The sequence below is a fragment of the Aythya ferina genome (assembly GCF_964211825.1).
Source record: "Aythya ferina genome assembly, chromosome: 15".
NCBI classification, from domain to species: domain Eukaryota; kingdom Metazoa; phylum Chordata; class Aves; order Anseriformes; family Anatidae; genus Aythya; species Aythya ferina.
The window spans coordinates 774,394-797,090 of record NC_140314.1 but is presented as its reverse complement, the minus strand read 5'-3'; the positions used below and the strand labels follow the sequence as shown (position 1 = coordinate 797,090).

The following is a 22,697-nucleotide window of genomic DNA, read 5'->3' as shown; positions in this document are numbered from 1 at the left end:
GCACCCCTGGTCCCCCCCCAGTCCCCCTTAGGACTCCCCCCCAGGACCCCCGGGACCCCCCAGCACCTCCAGGACCCCCCCAGGATCTCCCCCAGCTCCCCCCAGCACCCTTTGGGACTCCCCCCCAGCACCTCCAGGGCCCCCCCAAGTCCCCCCCAGACCCCCTGGTTCCCCCTGGACCCCCCCCAGCCCCCGGCGCACAGACGGAGCCGTCCCGTTCACAGCCCTTTAATGTCTGGGTGCCCCCCCAGGCGCTCAGCTCGCAGGGGCACGGGGGGCCCGGTAGCGGTAGAGGCAGACGCCGCCGTCGCCCCGTCCCGCCAGCAGCCCCGAGCCCCCCGCGCTCCAGCGGACCAGGGCCCAGCTCCCAGCGGGGCCCGGAGGCAGCAGCGCCGTGCAGCGCCCCAGCAGCAGGTCCCACACGGCGATGGCTCCCGACGACAGCACCGCTGCGGCCAGGGCGTCCTTCACCTCGCCCTCCACGTACCTGCGGGCAGACAGTGAATAAGTTAAACAGTGAATTTAAGCCAACCCTAGGAGGCCCGGTGATGCTCCGTGCTGCATCTCCAGCACCCCTGAAAGAAAAGGCTGGTAAGGCAATCCTGCCCTGCTCTCGGTACGTGAAAGCCAAGATCTCAATCTGCTGATCCTCATGCACATAGGAAATATTGTGACGGATGTAAGAAAGTGCACTGCAAGACTGAGCCTCAAAGGGCTTAGTCTTCAAAACACGAGACGGAGGAAGGAAAAGGTCATCGGACTGCAAACAGCTGCTTAACATAAATAAACCTAGCAGAGCATTATTTAACATCACAAAGGCTTGGAACAGTCTCATTTGCGGAGACTTGCTCAGGAGGTTTCTGACTAGGGAGCTTGCCTGATGAATGCAGTTACAGCATTTCCACTGTCACTTTCTGTGGAAAAAAGAAAAAAGCGTACAGCACACAGAACATCGATCCTCCTGTTTGCCCACAGAGCCCTGGAGAGCAGAGCCCCTTGCTGAGCCGTGACGCAGGGAGCGCAGAGGTTAGCTCCCAGACTGGGGCAGGAAGCGGGCAGGAAACAGCCCACACCCTCACTGCATTCTAGCATATGTGCAGAGCGAGTGGATGTGATGGGTGGCAGCGCCCTTATCATCCTCAGGACTGGATGTGGAACCGTGCCAGCAGTGCTGCTCAGCTCGTTAATGGATTCTCCTCCAAAACCCCTCCAAGGAATTGTGAAGATGAGCACGCAGGGCCCACGAAGTACTCACCTTCCAGCATGTCCGGGTGGGAGGGACGAGAAGATCACTCCAGTGCTTCTGGCCGTTTTGGGGTTGAATGCAATCACCCGGAATGCAGGATTTCCACAGGACTCGCTCTCTTTGGCGTGTGGATGACTTAAAACAACAAACAGAAGGCCCTGATACACAGAGGAAAAATGCATCACTAAAAACAACAGTAAGAGAGGAAAAAAAGACAAAGAATTTTCCAAAAATTAATTGCTACATTCTCCCTACAATCAAAGCCCCGTGGACAGTAATGCATTATTTTTACTGAATAAAATAGAAAGGGTTTACTTTCCTTATCAAATTAGATTAAAAAAAAAAAAAAAAGCAGCTGCTGACTGATAAGAGCTGATGCAATTCAGCAGAATGACAGCTCAGTGATCCAAAGGATTTATGCACTTATCTTTCTGCTTGGAAAAGCTAAACTTGCTGTAGGATCCAGGGACATTTAAAGTAAAATTTCTGGGCCTCAGTTTAATCCCTAGGAACTTATAAATTTAACACAACTCCATAAAACCAGCACAGCTGAAAACAGCAGCTCACAGAACAGCCACAGGCCAGCATGAAGTATGCTCAGAAAGATGTTCAGAGGAAGTCTCCAAAGAGTCTGCCTCAAACTATCATCATCAGACAAGACATTCTTGTCCCAAAAGGTTAAATGCTGACCGAAAACAATCAAATCCTCGATAAATCTCAAAATCCACCTAGAATCACAACACAGGTGGAAGCAAGTGACAAAGAATCATGTGTGAAACTTGGCTTTGATCAGTTTCTGTTCCTTGGGGATGTATGATACTGACAGCCACTTCAAATAGATTTTCTGACGGTGGCAACATGCCATCACCACACTAGCAGCTACCCGTGAAATGGAAGAGACTCACCAAGCACCAGCATTGGGCAGCAGCACGTCTGCTACCCACAGACAAGATGAGCTGGCCTGTGCCTTGGAATGGGCTTTGATGCATCACACCCGCTTTATCAGTCAGTGTACTGCAGAAAGCCAAGAATTTGAGGTAGCCAGTGTGGCTACCAGTGTAACTGTTTTCCTCTGAAATATCTTCAGTGAATCTCAATTGAGATGATATTTCAATCCACTCTAGAAACCCACTCCTTCCAGTCGCCACCACAGTTAGTGCAGTGCATGCAGAACCATGTGCCTCGTTTCACATACGTACAGAGTCGGAATATGCTCGATGGCAGATCGAAGCTGGGTAGGAATAACCAATGTGCATCTTCTTCAGGAGCTGGCCTGTTTTCAAATTCCTGCAGTTGGTGGAAAGACAAATTCTGGCTGCATGTCCATCCTCAGTCTGGTATTTTCTAACCATAGCTGTAAGCCTATGCACTATAAGACGGACAGTTTTGGTTTCACAGAAACCAAACTAAAACACTACAAGAGGCCACAGGGAGAGATGTAATGGATCTGACATAAAAGCAAGTGGAATTACAGCAGCATAGTTCATTCACCATCCATCTAGCTGCATACGAGTTAAAGTGCCAGCACAGGCCCTTTGCCAATTATCATTTCACCGGTAAATTGACAGCCAACCAACGTCACTTGGTAACGTCTGCAGCTGGCAGAGCCACCACTTACACCCACGAGCTAAATCGTTTAATTGCATAAGAAATACTGACCAGACGACAATGCTGTTCACTGCAGTGGTGCCGAGCAAGGCATCTTTCACTCCTTCTACTTCAGCAAAAGCTAAAACGGTTTCTTCAGGGGGCATCAAGGTCTGTCCGTGCTTGCTCCTAAACAGCAGATGCAGACAAGTGAGAACAGGCAGCCAAAACAGTATGTTCTACATTCAGCAGCCCACCAGAAAGAAGAAGAACCAACACTTTTCTGCATCTTTTCTTCCAAGTGCCACACTGAGACCAGACCAAACCAGAACTCACCTTCCTGTCTCAGAAAATGACACTACTTCCACTTCCTGCTCTTGCATGCTTCTGCTGCTGCTGACCAGCCTCCTATCCTTCAGCCCAAGAACTGCTTTTATATTCCCAGTTTTCACTAGTGATTGCTTGAATGAGTCATTCTCAGAAGAATAAAGCAAGAGCCTAAATTAGGACAAAAATATGCATAATGACAGAAGGGAGCAAAATTCAAACATAGCACAGTATATAAAAATAAGCATATGCTTAAACAGTCTAGCACCTCTAGGGTGAATAAGCAAATCTTTTCAGTTGGTTTTTAGAAATCCCTCCCATATTTTCCAACTGTTAAAGCAACTGAGAATATGACACATTAGTAAGAGACAATTTCAACCACCACACAAGAGGAGAGTTAAGCTGCAGCCATTCAGGGTGCAAAGCACTAGTAAGAAATAAATGCAGCACCTTATTTCTCCAATCTCCAGATTTCCCAGCGCTATGCAGATGAGATTACAGGTGTCCAGCAGAGGAATGATCTGTATTACAGGAATCTAGAATAGCAAACCAAGAACACAGAGTCACCCACAATGTTCCTCTTCCTTTGACTTTACTCCCATTTTCTAGAGTGTTTCACATAAAATTACAAGGGGCAGATCAAATTTTCAGACCCCTCTGAAGAAGCACACTGAGATGAACAGCTGAACTTCTGCTGAACATTTACCTAAGCAAATAATACCTATTGATATGAATCAAAAGATGTCTGCAGAGAGACATCTTTTTTTTTTTTTTTTTTTTAAAGATAAGAGCACAAGAGAGAGGCTGCAGTGCAGCCACTGTTCGGTACATGAAGTATCAAATTCCAGCAGACAACACGCCACCATACAAACCACTGGCCTACTGCATCAGCAGCATAAATCACTGCCCTCTCTTGCCTGATGCATTGAAATATTTACACCACCTGAAGAACAAACCTTGTATCTGAGACTGCAAGCTCCCCGTATCTTGGGAATTAACACACCAGTGCAACGAAGTTGTTCTAAGTTCTAGAAATCAAGATTGTGTCCATACCTCTCCCAGCTGCCAAGTATAGACCTTTCCCCAGTGGTCGGGTGCCAGAGGTTTCCACAAGGAAACTGAATTCTCACAAGCAGTCACCACACACAGCTCTCTGCAGCCAGCTGCTTCCCACCACACGGTGCTCACGTCCACAGCACAAGAGCTTGAAGAATCCTGTCCAAAACAAAGCGGTGCTGGTTTTCTCCTGATGGGCAGTTATCTAACATGGAGGTCCAGACTGGAAAGCTTGCTTGTGGTGACTCAGCGTGATGAGAATTTGAGGCTAATCCTTAATTCTCAAGATGTTTGTTTTTGACTAAAGTGCCAGTAAGGCACCAAGGAAAACAAAGCTGGTGGGTCGCACCCTCTGAGCAGTGAATAAATTAGCTCACTTCACAAAAATCACTTGTCACCTAAACCAACAGGGTCCCCACTGAGCTCAAAGCTGGAACAGGGCTGGAGGCACCACGGCACAGCCACAACAAAGCCCAGGTACCACCTACCTGTAGTCCTGTGCTTGCTTCCCTTACTTCACACACAGGAGGCAGGACTTGCAGCTGTACAGACTGTTTAAATCTGAACAAAGCGAGGGCATTCTCTTCTCCCCCATAAGAAAGTTTTCAATTTCAGCTATATTATTGTTGGCTGAACCCACAGGGTTTCTTCTTGAGCAAGACATTGCAGTTTAGCTTGGAAAAGCTCGAGGTGACCCAGCCCCCTGTGAGCTCATTTGGAATTCTGCTGGCTTTGCCACAGATGTTGCTTCCTTGCCTGCTAACCCTGCTCTACCCCCTGCAAGGTAAGAGGACAGTGAAAGGGCCCCAACACAGGACGAGTCGGCTCAGCTGTGCAAACAGTCCTGGGCAAGATTTGCCTCGGTCACAGCACATACAAGGAAGGCTCTGTTCCAGAAGGCTGTGAACATCAACACATGAATTTGGCAATGCCGTCGTCTCCCTGCCCTGTATTTTTATTGCATTTTCGTTAAACTTTGTATTAAAGAGATGCTACTGACTCAGTAAACAATTGTCAAATGTTATCCTACCTTTAGCTTTGAAACAAACTGCAAGTTCTCTTCTGCCAGGTCATCAAACAGCACTGGAGTTGACTGTTCTGCTTCATTTTTTTTCTGCACAAACTAGTAAAAAATTAAGATAAATTCAAAAATTACATTCAGCACTTGCAGGAATGAGGCAGAAATGTAAATTCACTTTGCATGCAGTAGAGAGCTGAGATAGGAGCACGCTTTTGTACTTGCATGCCTTTGAAAAATAAGAGACCCCTGACAGTTTATTCCCTATTTTCATCTGGAAACTGTTTTTTAACACCACTTTGCATCTCTCAGACCCATTCTCACCGTCAGAGACAAGGCCTTTCCTCAGAAAGGTGAGACTATGGAAGAGGGGACTCACCCACAAAACTAAGGCTTAGTACCCTTGGCAAAGAGGCCAGCTTGTTACCTGTTCAGGGGATCTGCAGGATCTCTGCTGTTTGCTCTGTGATTGCTGATGCTCCTCCAAGGCCACAGCCCCATCCGATCTATTATTAGGATGTCTGTCAGCTTCTGCATGAAATGTTGTACCTTGTCCTTCCTCTTGTCTAGCAGATCCTGCACCACAGCTGTCCAAGTGCAGTGGAATGGCAGAGTCTTTGCATGCCCCATCATCCGTGACCTGGGCAGGTGCTTCTTGAGAGGAGCGCGGGCTGACTGGCAAAGGAGGTACAGAACACGTACTGGGGAGGAGCTCACTGCATATGGATGGCAGAGCAGCCGGGGTTGCACCCAAAACAGGGAAAATAGACGAGGAAATGTGAGACTCAGGCTGAACGGGAGCACCAGTTGAGATAGTCCCCACGGGAGTAAATAGCAGTTCATGTGTGGAAAGCTCCATCTTGGAAGCCGGGCTTTCCAAATGAGATGACTTGGGCGACCCACTTTTGAGCGGTGAAATCAGATTCCTGTTGAGCCCTTTTTCTTCTGCCTTCATTTCTGCAGCTTGCACGTCCTCTGAAGCCAGCCCATCCCCAAACACACTAGGAACAAAAGCCTCCAAGTCACTCACAGGGGAAGATTCACATTTCTCAAGTTTTAATAGTCCAAATTCCTCATCAGGTAGATGAAATTCTTCAATACCCAGTTTGGGGACCAGCCACTGGTGACTGCGGAAGGAAAAGAGAGAGCTGGAAGTCCCGGCGTCTGTAGCAGGAAGACCAAGAGAAGCAGCACCCTCTGAATCCATTTGATGGCCAGGTCCTCTTTTGCTCTCATCTAGACAAACATAAGAATTCAAGAGAGAACATCACATCATAACATGGACAGCATCTAGCTGTTTCAGAATTTCTCATCTAGAGTGTCATCTATCCTCCAAAAATAAAGAACCACACCCATCTTACCACATGGAAGTGGCACTTTGCTGGAAACACACTCTAATCCACACCTGCTCTGCATCGAGCCTTCAGCTACAATATCACTGCCAAAGACAGTCAAAACTGACTGAGTGCCCGACCCCTTTGTTTGGCTCTTCTCCCAACATTTTCTCTTTCTACAATATTCCTGGACTTTTAGGTATGCTAAGCTTTGTTTCACACTTGTCAGCGCTAAAAAAAAATAAATCATTAATATGCAGACTCAGTTGGACAGAGATTTACATCCATTTACTGGAAAATCAGGTAGAGTGTGCACAACATCCACCCCAAAAGGAAAGGCAGCTCACGAAGTTCCCGGCCCCGCTCCTTATCCATGCACAGCCGCTCATTCTCTGTCACTGTGCTGAGGCAGAAACTTCTGGAATTGTGCAAGGCACATGGGCACCACAATGAGCTAAATTTTAAAAACAACTTGTCAAAAAGAAATAAATTACCCCATATCAGATTTTGTTGAATATAAATAAGGCAGGGTGCAAACAGCAATGCATGAACTCATTCATCTGTTTCCTTGCCTTGCTCTTGGGCTCTAGTTTTAGGGAGTGCTTGTGTTTGATGAAATACCTTTGGAGGCTTGACTGTCTCTCTGTCTTGCAGAGGATCGCAGGGAGCGGCGTGGAGGGGCGTTAATTGCTAGAAGCTGTTCAGCCCCGCAGGCTGCTTGCACGTGCTGACTCTGAACATGTTCCACCGGAGATTTATCAGACTGACACGCACTTAGCTTGCATTCCAGATCACCTGTGTGGCTGACAGAAGGTTCGTTCCTTGGGTTTGGACAGTCACTTTTCTGCAGTGGATTTTGAACCTGTTCTAAAAGAGTCTTACGGCATTTGCCAAGTCCTTGGCTTCCACCCGGAGGATCAGCACTTGTTGGCTGTATCACACCAGCTGCTCCAGACCCAAGAGCTGCAGCAACAGACCCCCGCCTCTCATCCGAAGACGACTTTTCAAGATTAGCCTCACAGTTTTCCTTTTCACTCTGACACTCATTTGATAGCGGGCTACTGCTTTCCCTTGGTGTTATGAGATCCAAACTTTCTATAAGTTCCTGTGACGTTTGACTCACAGGTTTGCGGGCAGACTTTCTTCTTCCCTTTTGTTTCCTCTGCGATCGCCTCTGATCTCGCTTTGTGCTTGTGGTGCTGCTTTGAGAAACTGACCCCGGTGAATTGCTGCTCCCACTGGACGTAAGAAGAGTTTTCTGAGGACTACTTGAATTCACTGGATCATTTTCTGTACAAAGAAAAGGGAATGGCACAACTGCTGACTCCAAATCATTTTCAACCGTTTCTTGGGAGGGCTGATTTGAATCGGCATCTTTCTGCTTGCATTTACTTCGCTGACCTTTCTTGCTCCTGCCCAGCTGGCTGAGAATTACAGCATCAAGGTCCACTTTCCTCTGGCAATTAGACATGCGTCGAGTTGTCCTGACATAGTACTCGACTGGAAAGAGAAGCCCCTCAACCATCGTGCAAGAGCTCAGTGCACTTTCAGGAGCTGCTACATTTTCTAGATGAGAAAGTCCAGACTGAATTTCAAGCTGTTGATTCTCCAACAGTTTCTCAGCATTGCCCAGAGCAAGATCTGAAGGAAAGGCATTTGAACCACCAGTGTCATTTTCATTTCCTTCATGGCTTTCGCTCTCATTCATTACACTGTTATTTCTGCCGGCGGGCAATGCTTCATTTGCTGACGTTAAACCCAAGAGCCCGTGTAATTCCCCCTGATCTCCGTGTACGCTCTCACTGTCCGTTTGTTTTATTACCCTCAAAGATTCTTTTCCACCATCACTGCCGGCACCAAGTAAATCAGATTCGCCATTCTCTGAACGCAGCTGTGCAGGCTCACAGTTATCGGATGTGGCCACAGCACCTGGGGACTCAGGCTGCCAGACACCACTGCTGTCCCCCGGGACACACGGCAGTAGCTCAGGCGCTCCCAGAGGGAGGCTGTCTTCAAGCACGTCCTGCAGAACTCCCAGTTCAGCATCTGGAGCAGTTAAACCGTGCTCTTGCTTCCCCACGATTGCTGGTCTGGACTCGTTTTGAGCATTCGCCGCAGTGCTTGAGAAGCTGCCCTGCCTGAAGACTGGTGACCGAAGCTGCTGGGCGCTGACAGTTTGCTTTTTCACCGTTTCATCAGCCTTGATTCGATGCACACCATGCACCGGTTCCCTTTTCTCTGATACCAGAGTCTTTGTCCTCCTCCTCCTCAGCTTCATCATGCTTCTCGAGGTTTGGGTTTTTTTCTCCTCGGTTGCAGGCCTCGAGCCTCCACAGCACGCACTTCCCTGGCGAGCCTGTGCACTTCCTGCCAGCGAGCTGTCCTGCAAACTAACTTCATCATTGACAAACTCAGGAGCGTGTTTAAATGTGACAGAAGTTTTCTTCTCCGTGTCAGGAGCCGAGCAGGCTTTAGCCTGTACGGGCCAGGTTTCGTGTCTGTCAGCAGCAGGTGATTCGCTGTCTCTGGAACCTGTTGGAAAAAACCTCACATGCGTAAAGCACTCCCAGCAAGGTCACGTCCAAGGAAAACATTGGACCGGGACCTTACGGTCACGATCTGAGGGCACCAGCGGACCTGGCGAGGAGGGAGGAGGAGGGAGGTTACTGCACAGCGAGCGACCTGGTTCTGTGCCAGGTTTGTGACCCCAGCGGGGCCGCTCGCCAAGCACCGGGCAGGGGATGGGTGAGGACGACGAGCCCGAGCTGGGGCAGCTCAGGGGGGGCGCTCCCGGTCCTACCTGCGGGGCTGCGCCGCCCCCCCGGCTCCGCGGGCCGCCGCTCTCCGTCCTCCGCTGGCCTCCTCCCGGCGTGGCCCCGGGCCCGCTCCGCTCGCCGCGCCCGCTGCGGACACAAGGCGGCGGCGGGGCTCGGAGCGGCCTCCGGGCACCCCCCCGCGGGCCCCGCCGGGCCCGGCCCCGCCGCCCCCGCCCCGCTCACCCGCAGCCGGCTGACCGTCTCGCTGTACTCCCGCCGCAGCAGCGCCAGCTTCTCCCGCAGCTGCCGGACACCAGAACGGGGGTCGGGGGGAGCCGGGACGGGCCGGGCCGGGGCGGGCCGAGCCACCTGGGCATGGCCCGGTCCCGGTCCCGGCCCCATCCCGGTCCCATCCCCTTCCCGGTCCCTTTCCCGGTCCCTTTCCCAGTCCCGGTCCCGCTCCCGATCCCGTCCCCATCCCCGTCCCCGTCCCGGTCCAGATCCTGGTCCCGGTCCCCGTCCCCATCCCCATCCCGTCCCCATTCCCGATCCCGTCCCGGTCCTCATCCCGTCCCGGTTCCGGTCCCGGTCCCGTCCCCACCCCCCCCCGCACCCTCTCCCTCTCGGCTCCGCTCAGCGCCGCTCCCGCCGCCTGGGCCATGTCCGCCTCGCCCCGTGCCCATGGCAACGGCGCCGCCATTGGTGGCTCCCGCGGCGGAAGCGGCGGCCGGCGGCAGGAAGTGACGTACGACGCGCCGGAAGCGGGCGGCGGCCGGGCGGAAGCGGCGCGGCCATGGAGCTGGGGGAGATGCTGTACAACAAGTCCGAGTACATCGAGACGGTGCGGGGGGGGGGGCCGTTATCCCCGGTATCCCCTTCACCCCCGGTATCCCCGGTATCCCCCCCTCACCGCTCTGCCCTTGTCCCCGCAGGCGTCAGGCAACAAGGTGAGCCGGCAGTCGGTGCTGTGCGGCAGCCAGAACATCGTCCTCAACGGCAAGGTACGGGCGGGGCCGGGCCGGGCGGGGCGCGGGGGTGTCCGGGGCCGTGCAGGGGCGGCGGCTCCGTGCCCTGCCCTGCCCTGCCCGTCCCTGCCCCCTCCCGTCCCTGCCCTGTCTCCTCCCCGCAGACCATTGTCATGAACGACTGCATCATCCGCGGCGACCTGGCCAACGTGCGCGTGGGGCGGCACTGCGTGGTGAAGAGCCGCAGCGTCATCCGGCCGCCCTTCAAGAAGTTCAGCAAAGGGTGAGCGCAGCGCCCGTCCTCTGCCTGAGCTGAAAGCCCCGCGCTCAGAGCGTTCCCACTGGGCTGAGGTCCAACCCCGTTTCCCTGGTAGCAATGTGATGCTGGTGTCCCTCTGCCCCTGCCTCCTCAATTTGCAGCTTTGCCTTGAGGGCTGGTGTTCCCCTCAAACTGTCACATGAAAAGACTGTGCAATATTTAAATAGCGAAGCAAAGAACATGTTTCACTGGTTCTTCACTTGCTCGTGATGTGTCCCTGTTGTTTATCGGGGCCATATTTTAGAAATATCTGAGAATAGGACCAGTCACTGTTCAGTCCCCCATAGCATCAAGTTTGCCTCTGGTTTTCCAGTTGGACGCAGGGGGCTGCAGTGCAATGCTGGGCCTGACAGTGTGTGCGTTGTGCCACCTGAATAAATGACTCTTCTGTCACAGGGTTGCTTTTTTCCCGCTCCACATCGGTGATCACGTGTTCATAGAAGAGGACTGTGTTGTCAACGCAGCCCAGATTGGCTCCTACGTCCACATAGGCAAGAACTGTGTCATTGTGAGTGCTCTTCCTCAGTCTTTCCTCAAGTCTCTTGAATGTTGTGCAGGCTCTGTAACGGCAGTGGAGAGGTGTACCAGCTGCCAGGAGCAAGCACGTTTACTGCATGCTGTGTCATCCTTCACAGAGAGCGGTGCTCTTGATTTTGCTGTTCTGGGGATGGCAGATGCAGCTGAGTACTGCTTGGAGAATCAGTCCCAGCAGGCTTGTCCCTGCCTTAGGCACTTACCGGATAGCCATTGTCCCCACTGCCCACAGGCCTGTCCAGGGAGGCAGCCGTTTCACTAAGTACAGGCAGAATTGGGTTCCTGTGCAAACAATGAAATAATCAAGGTCTCTGCTGAACTGCAGAAAGCTTTGCTATGTTTCTGCATGATTTGGGTTCTGGGTGCAAACTGACATAAATTAGCGTGCAGTGGCAATTATGTGTGTTAGTCAAGAGCAAAAGGACTCTTCCTTAGGAAAAAATGGGCTGATACAGTCTGCCAAGTACTGTTGAGACGAACATTCAGGGCAGAGATTTATTTGCGTGATCCTGTATGCAGGGTGTATTTCAAAGAGTTAAACTCCTTGAAGCTTAGGTAACTTATAAGGACTAAGCACAAGCACGTAGTGTTTTAAGTTCAGGTTCTGTCTTACTGGTGTTTTAGGGTCGTCGATGCGTTTTGAAAGACTGCTGCAAGATCTTAGACAACACAGTGCTGCCTCCCGAAACAGTAGTCCCGCCTTTCACAGTCTTCTCAGGCTGCCCAGGTATGCTCCTTCCAATTTTACTGGTACGTAAATGTGGATGAGATGGATATTTGTACAGTAAAACACGGTGGCCATGGCAACGACTCCTACTGGCATCGTGTACCTAGCAAGAAGGGCGGAGGGCGCTTGGTGAACTGCAAAGCCTCAGTGTGACTTGTGCACCTTGCTGCCGTGCTGTGTGTTCGGTGGGCGGTGTGTGCGCACTCAGAAGGAGCCTGCTGTACTGTTCAACACGAGGGAAGAGCCCTGAGCTGCTGCTGTAGTATTTGCCTACAGCCCAAAGTGGCTGCTTGGAACACCAAATATATTTTATTTCTATTGATTTTTTTTTTATTTCTATATTATTTCTGCCTTCCCGGAGGTCACACTCTTGTTCTTCTTGCAGGACTCTTCTCCGGTGAACTCCCGGAATGTACCCAGGAGCTCATGATTGACGTGACAAAGAGCTATTACCAGAAGTTCTTGCCGCTCACCCAGGTCTAGTAGCCCATTTACCGCGTTGCACAGCAGTAACGGCGCGTAGGAGTGTTTGGGGGCAGGGAGAGGAATTTGTTCCGGGAGTCCAGGGCATGGCCCTCTGCTGTTCCCGACCCCTCCTGTGAGTGTTCCTCACCACTAAAGGTCTGGCCAAGCGGTGCCCTGGGGAGCTGCTGTGTCCTGTTGTGTAACCTCTGTATGCTCATTTGAATGTAATTCATTCCGTGTTGTCTGAATTGTGTCATTAAATGTTCTGGGCTTAGGAAAGCTGCTTCTGTGCCCTTCAGGGCAGCATCTCCACATTTCAGCTGCAGAACAAGGCAGAGTTGACAGAACATACTCTGCAGCCAAAGCTTGTCTTTCATGTCTGTTCTGTTCCTGACCCAGAGCCGAGTGGGTTTGCCTTTGCTAGAAGCAGCCTCTGTCCTAGAGCAGCAGTGCTGTGTGGCTCGTGGACTTGTTGTAGGCAGTTATTTCCCACGGTTCAGCAGAGGCAGTGCTTTCCTTCACAAAAACATTTGCTGATGTACAGGCCTGTGTTTTGAGGTGGATCGTGTCTTCCTTTTCTCCCTGTGGACTGAGATTCTCTCCTGTGGGGCGCACAATATCTTTCACCATCCTGCGATTAGCTTTAGAACTTCGGGCTGACATTGAAACTATCTCTGTATCTCTGTACGCCGTGCCTGTGGCCTGGTGTTGGCTGTGGCAGAGCTAACTTTGTCCATAGTAGTTCGTTTGGTGCCGTGTTTTGTGTTCGTGATAACAAACAGTGTTGATAACACGCTGGTGCTCTAGCTGTTGCTGAGCAGTGCTTGTGCTCATTCAAGGCCTTCTCTTTCCCATGCTGCGCTGCCATCGAGTAGGCTGGGAGGGGACACAGCCAGGACAGCTGACCCAGCCTGGCCAAAGGGATGCCCCATACCATGACAGCAGGCCCAGCAATAAAAGCTGGGGGCAAGAAAGAGGGTGAGGGGGACGTTTGGAGTTACAGCATCTGTCTTCCCAGGTCACTGTTAGATGTTCCTTTCTTTGAAGCAGCTCAATACCGGCCTGCCGATGGCAGGGGTGAATGAATTCCTTATCTTGCTTTGCTTGTGTGTGCAGCTCCTGGTTTATCTCAAGCGCTGAGTTTTCTCACTTGTCCCTTTCTGATTCTCCCTCTCGTCCCACTGAGGGGGAGTGAGGGAGCTGCTGTGTGGTGCTTGGCTGCCTGCTGGGGTTAAACCACAACAGCCTGACAGGACGCTTCCTAGCTCTTAAAGCAGACACGGGTGCAGTGCTCTTGCCCATCGTGCAGGGTTAGGATTCTCTTTGCTGATGCACGTTCTTTCTCCTGAACATTGCAGACCTTAGAGAGCCAAAAGGCTTTGGAAAGAGAAGTACCGTGCCACTCTCAGAACTCAGTGCAGCAGAAAGTGGGGAGTTAAAAGCAGACACTGGAGGTGGGTGAGAGAATGCTGCAGTTGTCCCCACTTGTTACCCAGTGTATGTATTTGCAGAAAGCTCTTTGGTGCTTCTCTGCATTATAAAACTGAAGATAGAAATTCAGACATCTTGGAAAGAGTGAACATTTCATTTTGGACAAGTGATACAGCAGGATTAGTTCTTCCTGGGAACGGCTGTGTGCACACTGGAGACAGCTGACACTTCTGGGTACCTGCCTCAGTACCAGACAACTGGCCAAAAGTGAATTTGCCCGCTCTGTCCGTGTTAAATCTTAACATCAGCCCTCTGTAACTTCTAAAACTGGGGCTCCTGCATGTTGTAGCGTAGCCGCAGGAGGCCAGAATGCATTTTGATTATGTAGTCAGCATACAGCAGCCCTGGAGCCTTCAGCTGCTGTATATAGTGCAAAGTACTGATAGACCTTAAATAGAAACAGCTGTACAAGTACTAAAGTGTGTAGTAACTGCTGTTAATCTAATGTAAAACCACTGTCTGCTTTGTTTGTATTTTTACTGTACATAAATTAAAGCCTCTTAAGTTGTTCAAGTAACCCAAGGTTGTGACTTTTCAAACCAAACTTGAGACCAGTGAGGCTCCTGTTGTGCCTGTGCACATGAGCCAGTCTCTTGGCCTGACTCTGGCAGGCAGTGTCAGTGCATCCAAGAAGTGAAGCGCGGCGTGAAACAGCTTCTGCTGCTGTGTCTGAGCTGATGCCTTTCACCAGCAAATCATTCCAGCATTGCTGGTTCATAATGCCCCTGCTACAGAACGACTTTGCTTCATGTCTTGATGCTGAAGTGAGAGTGCCAAAGCCAGCACGGTGCCTGTACGATCCTCTCTCTGGCACTGGAACTGCAGACACACCTACTGGGACAGCAGCAGCTCCAGTGCCGTTGCTTCAGGCTTTGGAAATGGCCTCTTTGAATCTGGCCGTTCCAGAAGGTGTGACCCCTGCAAGAAAAGCAGGAGCTGGAGCTAGCTTGTGGCAGGAGGCACAGCTGGGACAGGAAGACAAAGGTTTTTTTTTTTGTTGAAGCTGCAAGAACTGGGCTGAAATCTCGATGCAATAGATGAGTTAGGTCATCCGTCTGGTTTCAAGAGAGGTAAAATGTTTGCTAGCAGCCCAGCTCCAGCAGGACAGTTGTATCACCTAGTCCCATCCTGGCTAGAACCACCTATTCCATGAGGGCTGTGCTCCTCGAGCCTCCCCTGGAGCGGGAGTGCAGACAAGTGCAGGAGGCAGCTGTGCTCTTCCTGTGATCTTCTAGGCCAGGGTTACATTCATGTGAAAGGCCCAGGCTTGCCACTTTTTCTGGGTGGAAAAACGATCAAGTTGCAATTGTTCTTGTACTACATTTGTGCTATAGGCAGCTTTCTCATTGACTTCAACTTCAACAAATATTCAGTTCCTCCCATCCAGAATCTTACTGGCCCTTGCAAAAGCCCTGTGCTGTGAGGGGCTATGGAAGGCCCACTCGGTCACAAGACCTGACAGGTTTTGGCAGTCCCACAAGATTTCCTGCAGGCCGGACGTGCAGGTGTTTGTGCTGCCACTTGTCAGTGCTCCTTTGCCCCGTTAGGTTGCTGTCAGCTGTCCCCTGAAGCTAGGACACGGCCGTGGAGCTGGTGAGGGAGGGCCTGTGTGTGTGCTGTGTTCCCATGTGTCGCTGCGGGGTTCCAACACCACAGCCCTCTTCACCGGCATTGCTGGATTAAAGACCACGAGGGGCAGTGCAAAGCCGGGCTGGGAGGGGGCAGGAGGAGGTGGCTGCCAAGTTAAGGGGTGTGAGTCTGAGTGGAGTTGGGATTGCTGGTGGAAGAGGCTCAGGATGATGCATTTCCACTCGAGCAGCACGGCTGCAGGGCACCGAGGGGCACGTAAGTACACGGAGCACTACGCATTTCTCAGCCTCCGCTGCCGCCCAGCAGGCTGAGCAGCCCTCCTGCCTTAATTAAAACCTGTTTTGTTGTCTCTGTCAAGGTGGCCTCTGCCAGGGTATAACATGTCGCCACTGAGGATCCCAAATGCTCAGCGTTAACATTCCTTACGTTTGGCTACTTTTTCCTGTCCTCTGAAGCGTCACCGACCTGGGCTCACCTCTGTGCCGCTGCCAGCTCTCTGCAAAGATGGAGCGCGAGGAGGCGGCGTGCTGCTGCGGCCCCTGGCAAATTGCTGCCTGATGTCAACGTGCCATGCAATAAAGATGACTTCTCACAGCGGGCTTTGCTGCATAGCTGAAGCATAGCTGTAGGTGGGGGGGAAGCACACTCGGGGAGGGAAATTCCTCCTTTCAGGAGTCTTTGAGAATGGTCGCCTCAAACACTACGTCCCTTGCTTCCCCGACCCCATGTGCTTTATTCCAGTGTGCTCTGACCAAGGCTGATGGGCCGTGCTGGTCACTCACACAGGGCATTCAGAGTCCTCGGGAGCGTACAGCTGGGGCTTCACGGTGCTCCTCTCTGCCACTTGGTGCCCACTGCCAGCTGCTGGGTGCTGCCACCCCCTGGGCGCGATCCCCCCGGGTGTGATCCCTCGTGGCCGCTCTCCTCAGGTAGCGCTCGGCCTGGGGGCTGGCAGGGGGGCAGCGCAAAGCCCTGGGTGAGGCCCCATGGGGCTGCACTCAGCTGGCAGCATGAGGGGGAGGCAGAAGATAACGCCAGGAACATGGAGGGTCCTACAGAATAAGAATTGTCTAAACTGTCAAAACTTGCCCCAAACTGTTGAGATTTGGGGGTGAAGGTGGAGACGCGCTCCGTAAGCCAGCCGTGTCCCTGCTGGGGAGTGCTGCAGGAGGCGCTGGGCTGGGGCCGCCCGGCTGAGGGGGGGCTGCCCGGGGGGATTCTCTGCCACGGGGAGTTTTGTTTCTTTTATTTCTCCCACAGGGACTTTTATTTCCCTTTTGGGTGCTTTGACTGACTGCACCGGGGCAACGCGGCCAGGAGCTGCGCACAAACCCGGGGACGGGGACGGGGACGGGGACGGGGACGGGGACCCCCCCCATGGCGGCTGCTGGGCCCCTGGGGGGGCTCCCCATGGTGGGGGGGGCGCTGTGGGCCCCCCCCGGCCGTGCCCCTTTAAGGCGGGCGGGGCGCTCCCATGGTGCCCCGCGGCGGCGGCGTGGATTTTAAATCCTCGCGGCCAATGGGCAGCGCCCGCGGCCCGTAACGGCCGGGTTTGAATCCGCCGCGCGCCGCCCCCGGCACCGCTCCCACAGCGCCCGGCCCGCACCGGCACCGCCAGCACCGGCCCCGCTCCGCTCCGCTCCCACCCGTCCCGCTCCGCTCCGCTCCTCCCGCCCCGTCCCGTCCCGTCCCGGTCCCGTCCCGGCTGCAGCCCCGAGGCCCCGCCATGAGCGCTGCGGGATCGCGGCCGTCCCGGGCGGCGGTGCCGGCGGAGGCGGCTCGCGGAGGCTCCGCGGCGGCGGCGGCGGGCGGCAAGGAGGTGCCGAAGGTGCTGCTGGACCCGCGGACGCGGCGCAGTTACCTGCGGGGCCGCTTCCTGGGCAAGGGCGGCTTCGCGCGCTGCTACGAGCTGGCCGAGGCCGAGAGCCGCGAGGTGTTCGCGGGCAAGGTGGTGCCCAAGGCGCTGCTGGTGAAGCCGCACCAGAAGGAGAAGATGTCCATGGAGATCGCCATCCACCGCAGCCTGGCGCACCGCCACGTCGTCGGCTTCCAGAGCTTCTTCGAGGACGCCGACTTCGTCTACGTGGTGCTGGAGCTCTGCCGCCGCAGGGTGAGGACCGGGGGGGATGCACGGGGCTGGGTACGGGGCTGGGGAGGCTGGGGGGGGACCTACCGGGCGCTGACCGTGTCCCGCAGTCGCTGCTGGAGCTGCACAAGCGGCGGAAGGCGCTGAGCGAGCCCGAGGTGCGCTACTACCTGCGCCAGACCATCCTGGGCTGCCAGTACCTGCACAGCCACCGCGTCATCCACCGAGACCTCAAGCTGGGCAACCTCTTCCTCAGCGACGACATGGAGGTGAAGATCGGTAGGTGCCACCACGCCCCGCTGCGCCCCGGCCACCGTCCTGCAGCTAGAACCAGCCAGCCGGGCGCTCCCTGCTCACGCTCCCACCTCCCTCTCCCTCTCTCCCCAAGGCGACTTTGGCCTGGCCACCAAGGTGGAGTACGATGGCGAGCGCAAGAAGACCCTGTGTGGGACTCCCAACTACATCGCCCCAGAGGTGCTGGGCAAGAAGGGGCACAGCTTTGAGGTAGACATCTGGTCCATCGGCTGCATCATGTGAGTAAACGTCTCTTGGCTGGGCGCGGGGCTGGGCAGTCCCTGTGGTCTAGGTCTTGTTGGCCCCTGTGAGGTCTTGGTGTGCGCTGGAGCTTTGGATTTGTTGCCAGAGTACGTGTTGCAGGGCTGAGTGCTGCTGCCAGCCTGCACCTGACCTCCCAGGCGCTCTGCACACACAGTGCGTGTCTGTAGACTCACGTGCTCTGCAGCAGGGCTGTCTGGAGGCCTTTTCCCAGCAGTCCTCACTTCTAACCAGGGCTTTCTCCAGATCCCAGCTTCCCTTTTCATGGCAGGCAGGAACCAGGGGCAGGACGTGTAACTGCCAGCTCTGTTGTGCTTACAGTGCTGTGTGTTCCCTCTGCCCAGCAAATTGCAGGATGTACTCATGGTGGGATTCCTGCTGAGCACAAGTCTTGTCTCTTTGCTGACTTATGTAAAACTGACGCACATCTTTGTCTGCAAACACACAGGTACACTCTGCTGGTGGGAAAACCGCCTTTTGAAACCTCCTGTCTGAAAGAAACATACCTCCGAATTAAGAAGAACGAGTATACTATTCCCAAGGTATGATGCTTCCCATGGGTGGATCTGTTCACCTTGCAGCCATTCTTGCATCCTGTTTCTGGCACTTCAGTGGGCTCTTGTCTGATGGCAAAGCAGCTCTTATTGCAGCGTGCTAGGAGGGGATTGTCTCAGGTGGTGGTAGAATGAATCTGTAGGACCAGCTTCTTCCTGAGGGGTCAGCAGCACCTTCTTGATTCAGAAGAAAATCTGAGCCGGGTGCTTGGCATGTGGGGTTAGATGGATTTGCTCAAGTCCAGCTACAGATGAGGCCTGGGCCAAGTCCCCTCTCATCCTGCTTCTCTCAGCTTGGTTTTGCTAAAGACCAAGTTGAATTTTAATGACTAAGCTGAGTTTTAGCTTTGAATGTTAACAGAAAGCCACTCTCCATACCGGTGTCACTGTTCACCCAGGCTTGTGTCCTGCTTGCCTGAGCAGCACGAGAGCTCTGCTCTGAGCAGAGCTTTGCCTGTGTTGTGCACCCAGCGCCTTTGCTGCTAGTGTGCGTTTGTCCCCTGACCCTTATCTGTGAACTCCGTCTCTCTTCCTCTTAGCACATCAACCCTGTAGCTGCTAACCTCATTCAGAAGATGCTAAGGTCAGACCCTGCCACGCGCCCAACTATCGACGAGTTGCTGAACGACGAGTTCTTCACCTCGGGGTACATCCCCAGCCGCTTGCCCACCAGCTGTCTCACCATCGCGCCGAGGTTTTCAATCGCTCCCAGCGCGCTTGAACTGAACGGGCGAAAGCCGCTGACTGCACTCAACAAAGGTAAGTGCAAGCGAGGACTATGGATGCAGCACTGGATGAGAGCCTACCTGGCTTCCAGCAGCATCCAGACCCATCAGTGGGGAACGTGGTGCTGCCTCCTGCTGTTCTCCCAATTCTTATGAAAACTGGAGCATTTTGTGACTGAGAGTCCTTGCTCTTTACTCAGAACCAAAGCAGGGATGAAGTGCTTGCACTAGCTTCAGCTACGTGGTATATAAGGTGTTCCTTACAGCTAGGGTAGGATGTAAATCTGGTACTTTTAGAAACCTACTTTCTGGTCATGCCTCTGCAATCTTCTTTCTTGGCCCAGGACCAGACAGCCCTGCAGTAGAGAACTTGCCTGAAAAGGAAGATGTAGCTGGGCTGCGGGAGCTAGGAGACACCATTGCCTGTCATTTAGCTGATATGTTACAGCAGCTGACTGCAGTCAACTCAGCCAAACCCTCCGAGAGAGTGGCAGTGAGACAAGGTGAGTCTGGCTGGGGACAATCCCACAGGCACTGGCCTTCTTGGACAACTTCTCTGTCATTCTGATGCTGTTGTCTGAAGTGAGGGTGCCAACTGACCTCAACTTCTACCTGGAAGGCTGAGAGGCAATGTAGAAGCTACTCACCTTCCTCTTGGCCTTGCTTGCTTGTTGTGGTGCACAGGATGGCTTGAAATGTCTTCTAACAAACTCCTTTCCTCTTTGCAGAAGAAGCTGAAGACCCAGCCTGCATTCCCATCTTCTGGGTTAGCAAATGGGTGGACTACTCAGATAAATATGGTCTAGGTAAATAATATGGTGGCAATACTTCAGCCTCTTGTGATTTCTGAAGCAGCTGGAGGATGCTCTGATTTGGGCATGGTATAGGTCTGGTTCTTTAATCAACTTATTCACATGGGGTTGGGTTCAAGACCACTGCCAGGAACATTACCAAACACTCAGTGAAACCAGAGTAGCTGTCACTGAATGTCCTTCCTGGCCACTTAAAGAGTGGCAAACAGCTGTGTTGCATGATCCCATGCATCCAGGGTAGCTCGACTCTCTCTGCAGAGAGCACATGTACTCAGGGTGGGAGTTGAGGTTGCTTCTGCAGCAGATGGTGCAACAAGGGAGGATGACAAGTCCAGAGGAGGAAAAGCGCCTCCTAGCCCTTGGTGAAGAGGAGGATCTTTAGGCTCAGTGGGGTAGCTGTCGGGGAAGCCCCAGATAACACAATCCTCTGCCTCTGTATTTCATATAACCGGGGGTCCCATGCATGTGATGGTCTAACAGGCTCTCTTTTGAACTAGGTTATCAGCTGTGTGACAACAGCGTTGGGGTTCTCTTCAATGACTCCACTCGTCTCATCATGTACAACGATGGGGACAGCTTGCAGTACATTGAGCAAAACAGCACCGAGTCCTATTTCACTGTGAGATCCTATCCCTCTGCCTTGAACAAGAAGGTCAGTCCTGGGGACAGGAGCCCTTGCTGGTGGGTGGCTGCTCCTGATGAGACTTCTGCCAGCCATACTGGGCTGTGCTGCGGGGTGGGCTCTACAGAGAAACATTTGTGACTTGGGGGTGCTTGTGTTCTGCAGGCTTCCTCTTAGCTGGTAAAATGTGGCCTGAAAGAAAAACACTGGCTGCCTGCACTGTGTATTTCTAGTTGCTAACTGAGGCTCATTTATGAGCAGCTTCACAGAAATGAGCACTCACAAGACTTAAATGGACCGAGGTGTTCAGCAAAGTGTCTCAAGTATCACCAGAGTTAACTTTGTCTGAAAACTTGCATAAACTTGTGCAGTGACCACTCAAACTCTGAAAGACATAAGGAGTCTCTGGGTCTGTGATAGCAGCCCTTTGCCCTCCACAGATAGCAAGGGTCATCCTCAGCCTGTCTTTCATAGCCTCTTCTATCTGCAGATAACACTATTGAAATACTTCCGGAACTACATGAGCGAGCACTTGCTGAAGGCAGGTGCTAACATCACACCTCGGGAAGGAGACGAGCTTGCACGTTTACCCTACCTCTGCACGTGGTTCCGGACCCGTAGTGCCATCGTCCTGCACCTCAGCAACGGCACCGTGCAGATCAACTTCTTCCAGGTGAGGATGTTGCTTTGACTCTGCCAGGCCTGTAGCTCCAGCTGATCAAACAGCCCTGCTTCACGCAGCGCTGCACGGCAAGACAGCGATCCCAGCAGGGGGATATAACCTGAGATGAAGCCTTGCCCAGTGAATGTAGCACTGGAAAGCTCCCTGCTCTGCTTGCTGGTATCTAAACCACCCAGTGGCTCGTAGCTTGCCAGGTGGCTGTTCCCCCTAGTAGAAGCTTCACCAGGGAGCAGTGTGCTCAGGACTGACCCTGTGTTCTCTCCCTACAGGACCACACCAAAGTCATCTTGTGCCCTCTCATGGCTGCTGTCACATACATAGATGAGAAACGGGACTTCCGCACGTACAAGCTGAGCCTCATTGAGGAGCACGGATGCTGCAAGGAGCTGGCCAGCCGACTACGCTACGCTCGCACCATGGTGGAGAAGCTCCTCAGTTCGAAGTCTGGCTCAGCCCGTGTGAAAGCCTCTGCTTAGGTCTTGGTCTTGATGGAATCGACATCTGTGCCAAACTGGCCTGGCTGTGGACAGGGAAGTCTGTTAGCATCCCTGCTTGTACTGTAAGCTGCCATCACCTGGCTGGGCTCCTGCTCCTGGGTATGGCCTAGCTGCCCTCAGGGGAGCCCCGATGCTGTGAGGAATGGTCCTGTGTTCACTGTGAGCGGTGCACAGAGGGGCTTCTTGCTCCTCCCTCCCCATACAAAGTCTATTTTTTTTAAATTGCATATATAGTCTTTTTTTCATAATTTCCAAAAGCTTGACTCAGAACAACCCTCTTGTTGGAGGTTCTTGGGCCTTCTGATGAGACGAAGTGCGGGGTTCTCCCCAGAACTATCATGTAAGTTTATGTGTACATGTCTGCCTGATGCTCCAGGCTCGTTCCATTTTGTAGCAGCGTAACTAAGATATTTAACATGCCCCAGTTGGGACTGAGCAGTCAGCCTTTTAATACTGAACTTGGTCTACATGAAAACTAAACTTTTGTATATTGCATAACTTGATTAAAGATTGTTTGCTGTAGTGTCTGGCTCATCTTGACTCCCTTTAGCTCCTTGTAAGAGAAGTAGCAGCATGCTACCTCCAGCTTCCCCCCCACATCCCCTGACCAAGACCTGTCACCTTCAGGAGTTTGTCCTGCGTGATTCCTAACAGCCTCAGCCTGGGCTGAGCCCTGGCCTTTCCCTTTGGCTACACCAAAAAAAACAAGGAACAGACTGTGGGGTTATCACAGGAGCTGTGCTCTAATC

General features: G+C 52.9%; 3 protein-coding genes and 1 long non-coding RNA gene across 8 annotated transcripts; 3 read left to right on the top strand and 1 right to left on the bottom strand.

Moving 5' to 3' along the window:
* The first annotated feature begins 210 nt into the window (after window positions 1–210).
* Window positions 211–702, top strand: LOC311445332. Its single transcript, XR_014698346.1, has 2 exons — window positions 211–268; window positions 350–702. It is a non-coding gene; the product is annotated as an uncharacterized lncRNA (long non-coding RNA).
* On the bottom strand, window positions 213–10,052 carry PALB2 (partner and localizer of BRCA2). 4 transcript variants are annotated; one of them, XM_084537323.1, is made up of 13 exons: window positions 9,938–10,052; window positions 9,568–9,627; window positions 9,369–9,471; window positions 7,190–9,100; window positions 5,662–6,470; window positions 5,247–5,339; window positions 4,214–4,375; window positions 3,611–3,696; window positions 3,170–3,331; window positions 2,906–3,022; window positions 2,446–2,533; window positions 1,256–1,404; window positions 213–487 (listed from the first exon to the last, which is right to left on the bottom strand). In XM_084537323.1, the coding sequence occupies exons 1-13, from the start codon at window positions 10,022–10,024 to the stop codon at window positions 256–258; spliced, it is 4,059 nt and encodes a 1,352-aa protein (XP_084393449.1). In that variant the 5' UTR covers window positions 10,025–10,052; the 3' UTR covers window positions 213–255. The 4 variants fall into 4 exon arrangements, with proteins under 4 accessions (XP_084393449.1, XP_084393450.1, XP_084393451.1 ...); XM_084537324.1 differs by having other exon boundaries at window positions 5,247–5,330; XM_084537325.1 differs by lacking the exon at window positions 9,369–9,471 and having other exon boundaries at window positions 9,938–10,022.
* DCTN5 (dynactin subunit 5) lies at window positions 10,045–16,009 on the top strand. Of its 2 annotated transcripts, none has more exons than XM_084537327.1 (7): window positions 10,045–10,165; window positions 10,257–10,325; window positions 10,454–10,572; window positions 11,005–11,116; window positions 11,767–11,869; window positions 12,255–12,346; window positions 13,693–14,342. In XM_084537327.1, the coding sequence occupies exons 1-7, from the start codon at window positions 10,118–10,120 to the stop codon at window positions 13,771–13,773; spliced, it is 624 nt and encodes a 207-aa protein (XP_084393453.1). In that variant the 5' UTR covers window positions 10,045–10,117; the 3' UTR covers window positions 13,774–14,342. The 2 variants fall into 2 exon arrangements, with proteins under 2 accessions (XP_084393453.1, XP_084393454.1); XM_084537328.1 differs by lacking the exon at window positions 13,693–14,342 and adding an exon at window positions 15,774–16,009 and having other exon boundaries at window positions 10,046–10,165.
* Window positions 16,010–17,048: 1,039 nt separating this feature from the next.
* On the top strand, window positions 17,049–22,470 carry PLK1 (polo like kinase 1). The gene is made up of 10 exons (XM_084536301.1): window positions 17,049–17,525; window positions 17,612–17,780; window positions 17,890–18,034; window positions 18,505–18,598; window positions 19,150–19,369; window positions 19,680–19,838; window positions 20,064–20,141; window positions 20,645–20,799; window positions 21,260–21,442; window positions 21,721–22,470. Exons 1-10 carry the CDS (start codon window positions 17,142–17,144, stop codon window positions 21,925–21,927), a joined length of 1,794 nt encoding a protein of 597 aa, XP_084392427.1. The 5' UTR covers window positions 17,049–17,141; the 3' UTR covers window positions 21,928–22,470.
* Window positions 22,471–22,697: the final 227 nt, after the last annotated feature.

Excerpts from the sequence above, each read along its gene's own strand:
- DCTN5 (XM_084537327.1), top strand. The coding sequence starts at position 10,118 with ATGGAGCTGGGGGAGATGCTGTACAACAAGTCCGAGTACATCGAGACG. Across the intron at positions 10,573-11,004 it reads TTCAAGAAGTTCAGCAAAGG|GGTTGCTTTTTTCCCGCTCC; the intron begins GTGAGCGCAGCG and ends CTTCTGTCACAG. Across the intron at positions 11,870-12,254 it reads AGTCTTCTCAGGCTGCCCAG|GACTCTTCTCCGGTGAACTC; the intron begins GTATGCTCCTTC and ends TTCTTCTTGCAG.
- PALB2 (XM_084537323.1), bottom strand. The coding sequence starts at position 10,024 with ATGGCGGCGCCGTTGCCATGGGCACGGGGCGAGGCGGACATGGCCCAG. Across the intron at positions 5,340-5,661 it reads CCTGCAGATCCCCTGAACAG|TTTGTGCAGAAAAAAAATGA; the intron begins GTAACAAGCTGG and ends ATTTTTTACTAG. Across the intron at positions 2,534-2,905 it reads GTGAACAGCATTGTCGTCTG|GAATTTGAAAACAGGCCAGC; the intron begins GTCAGTATTTCT and ends CACCAACTGCAG.
- PLK1 (XM_084536301.1), top strand. The coding sequence starts at position 17,142 with ATGAGCGCTGCGGGATCGCGGCCGTCCCGGGCGGCGGTGCCGGCGGAG. Across the intron at positions 17,526-17,611 it reads TGGAGCTCTGCCGCCGCAGG|TCGCTGCTGGAGCTGCACAA; the intron begins GTGAGGACCGGG and ends CGTGTCCCGCAG. Across the intron at positions 19,839-20,063 it reads GAGAGTGGCAGTGAGACAAG|AAGAAGCTGAAGACCCAGCC; the intron begins GTGAGTCTGGCT and ends TCCTCTTTGCAG.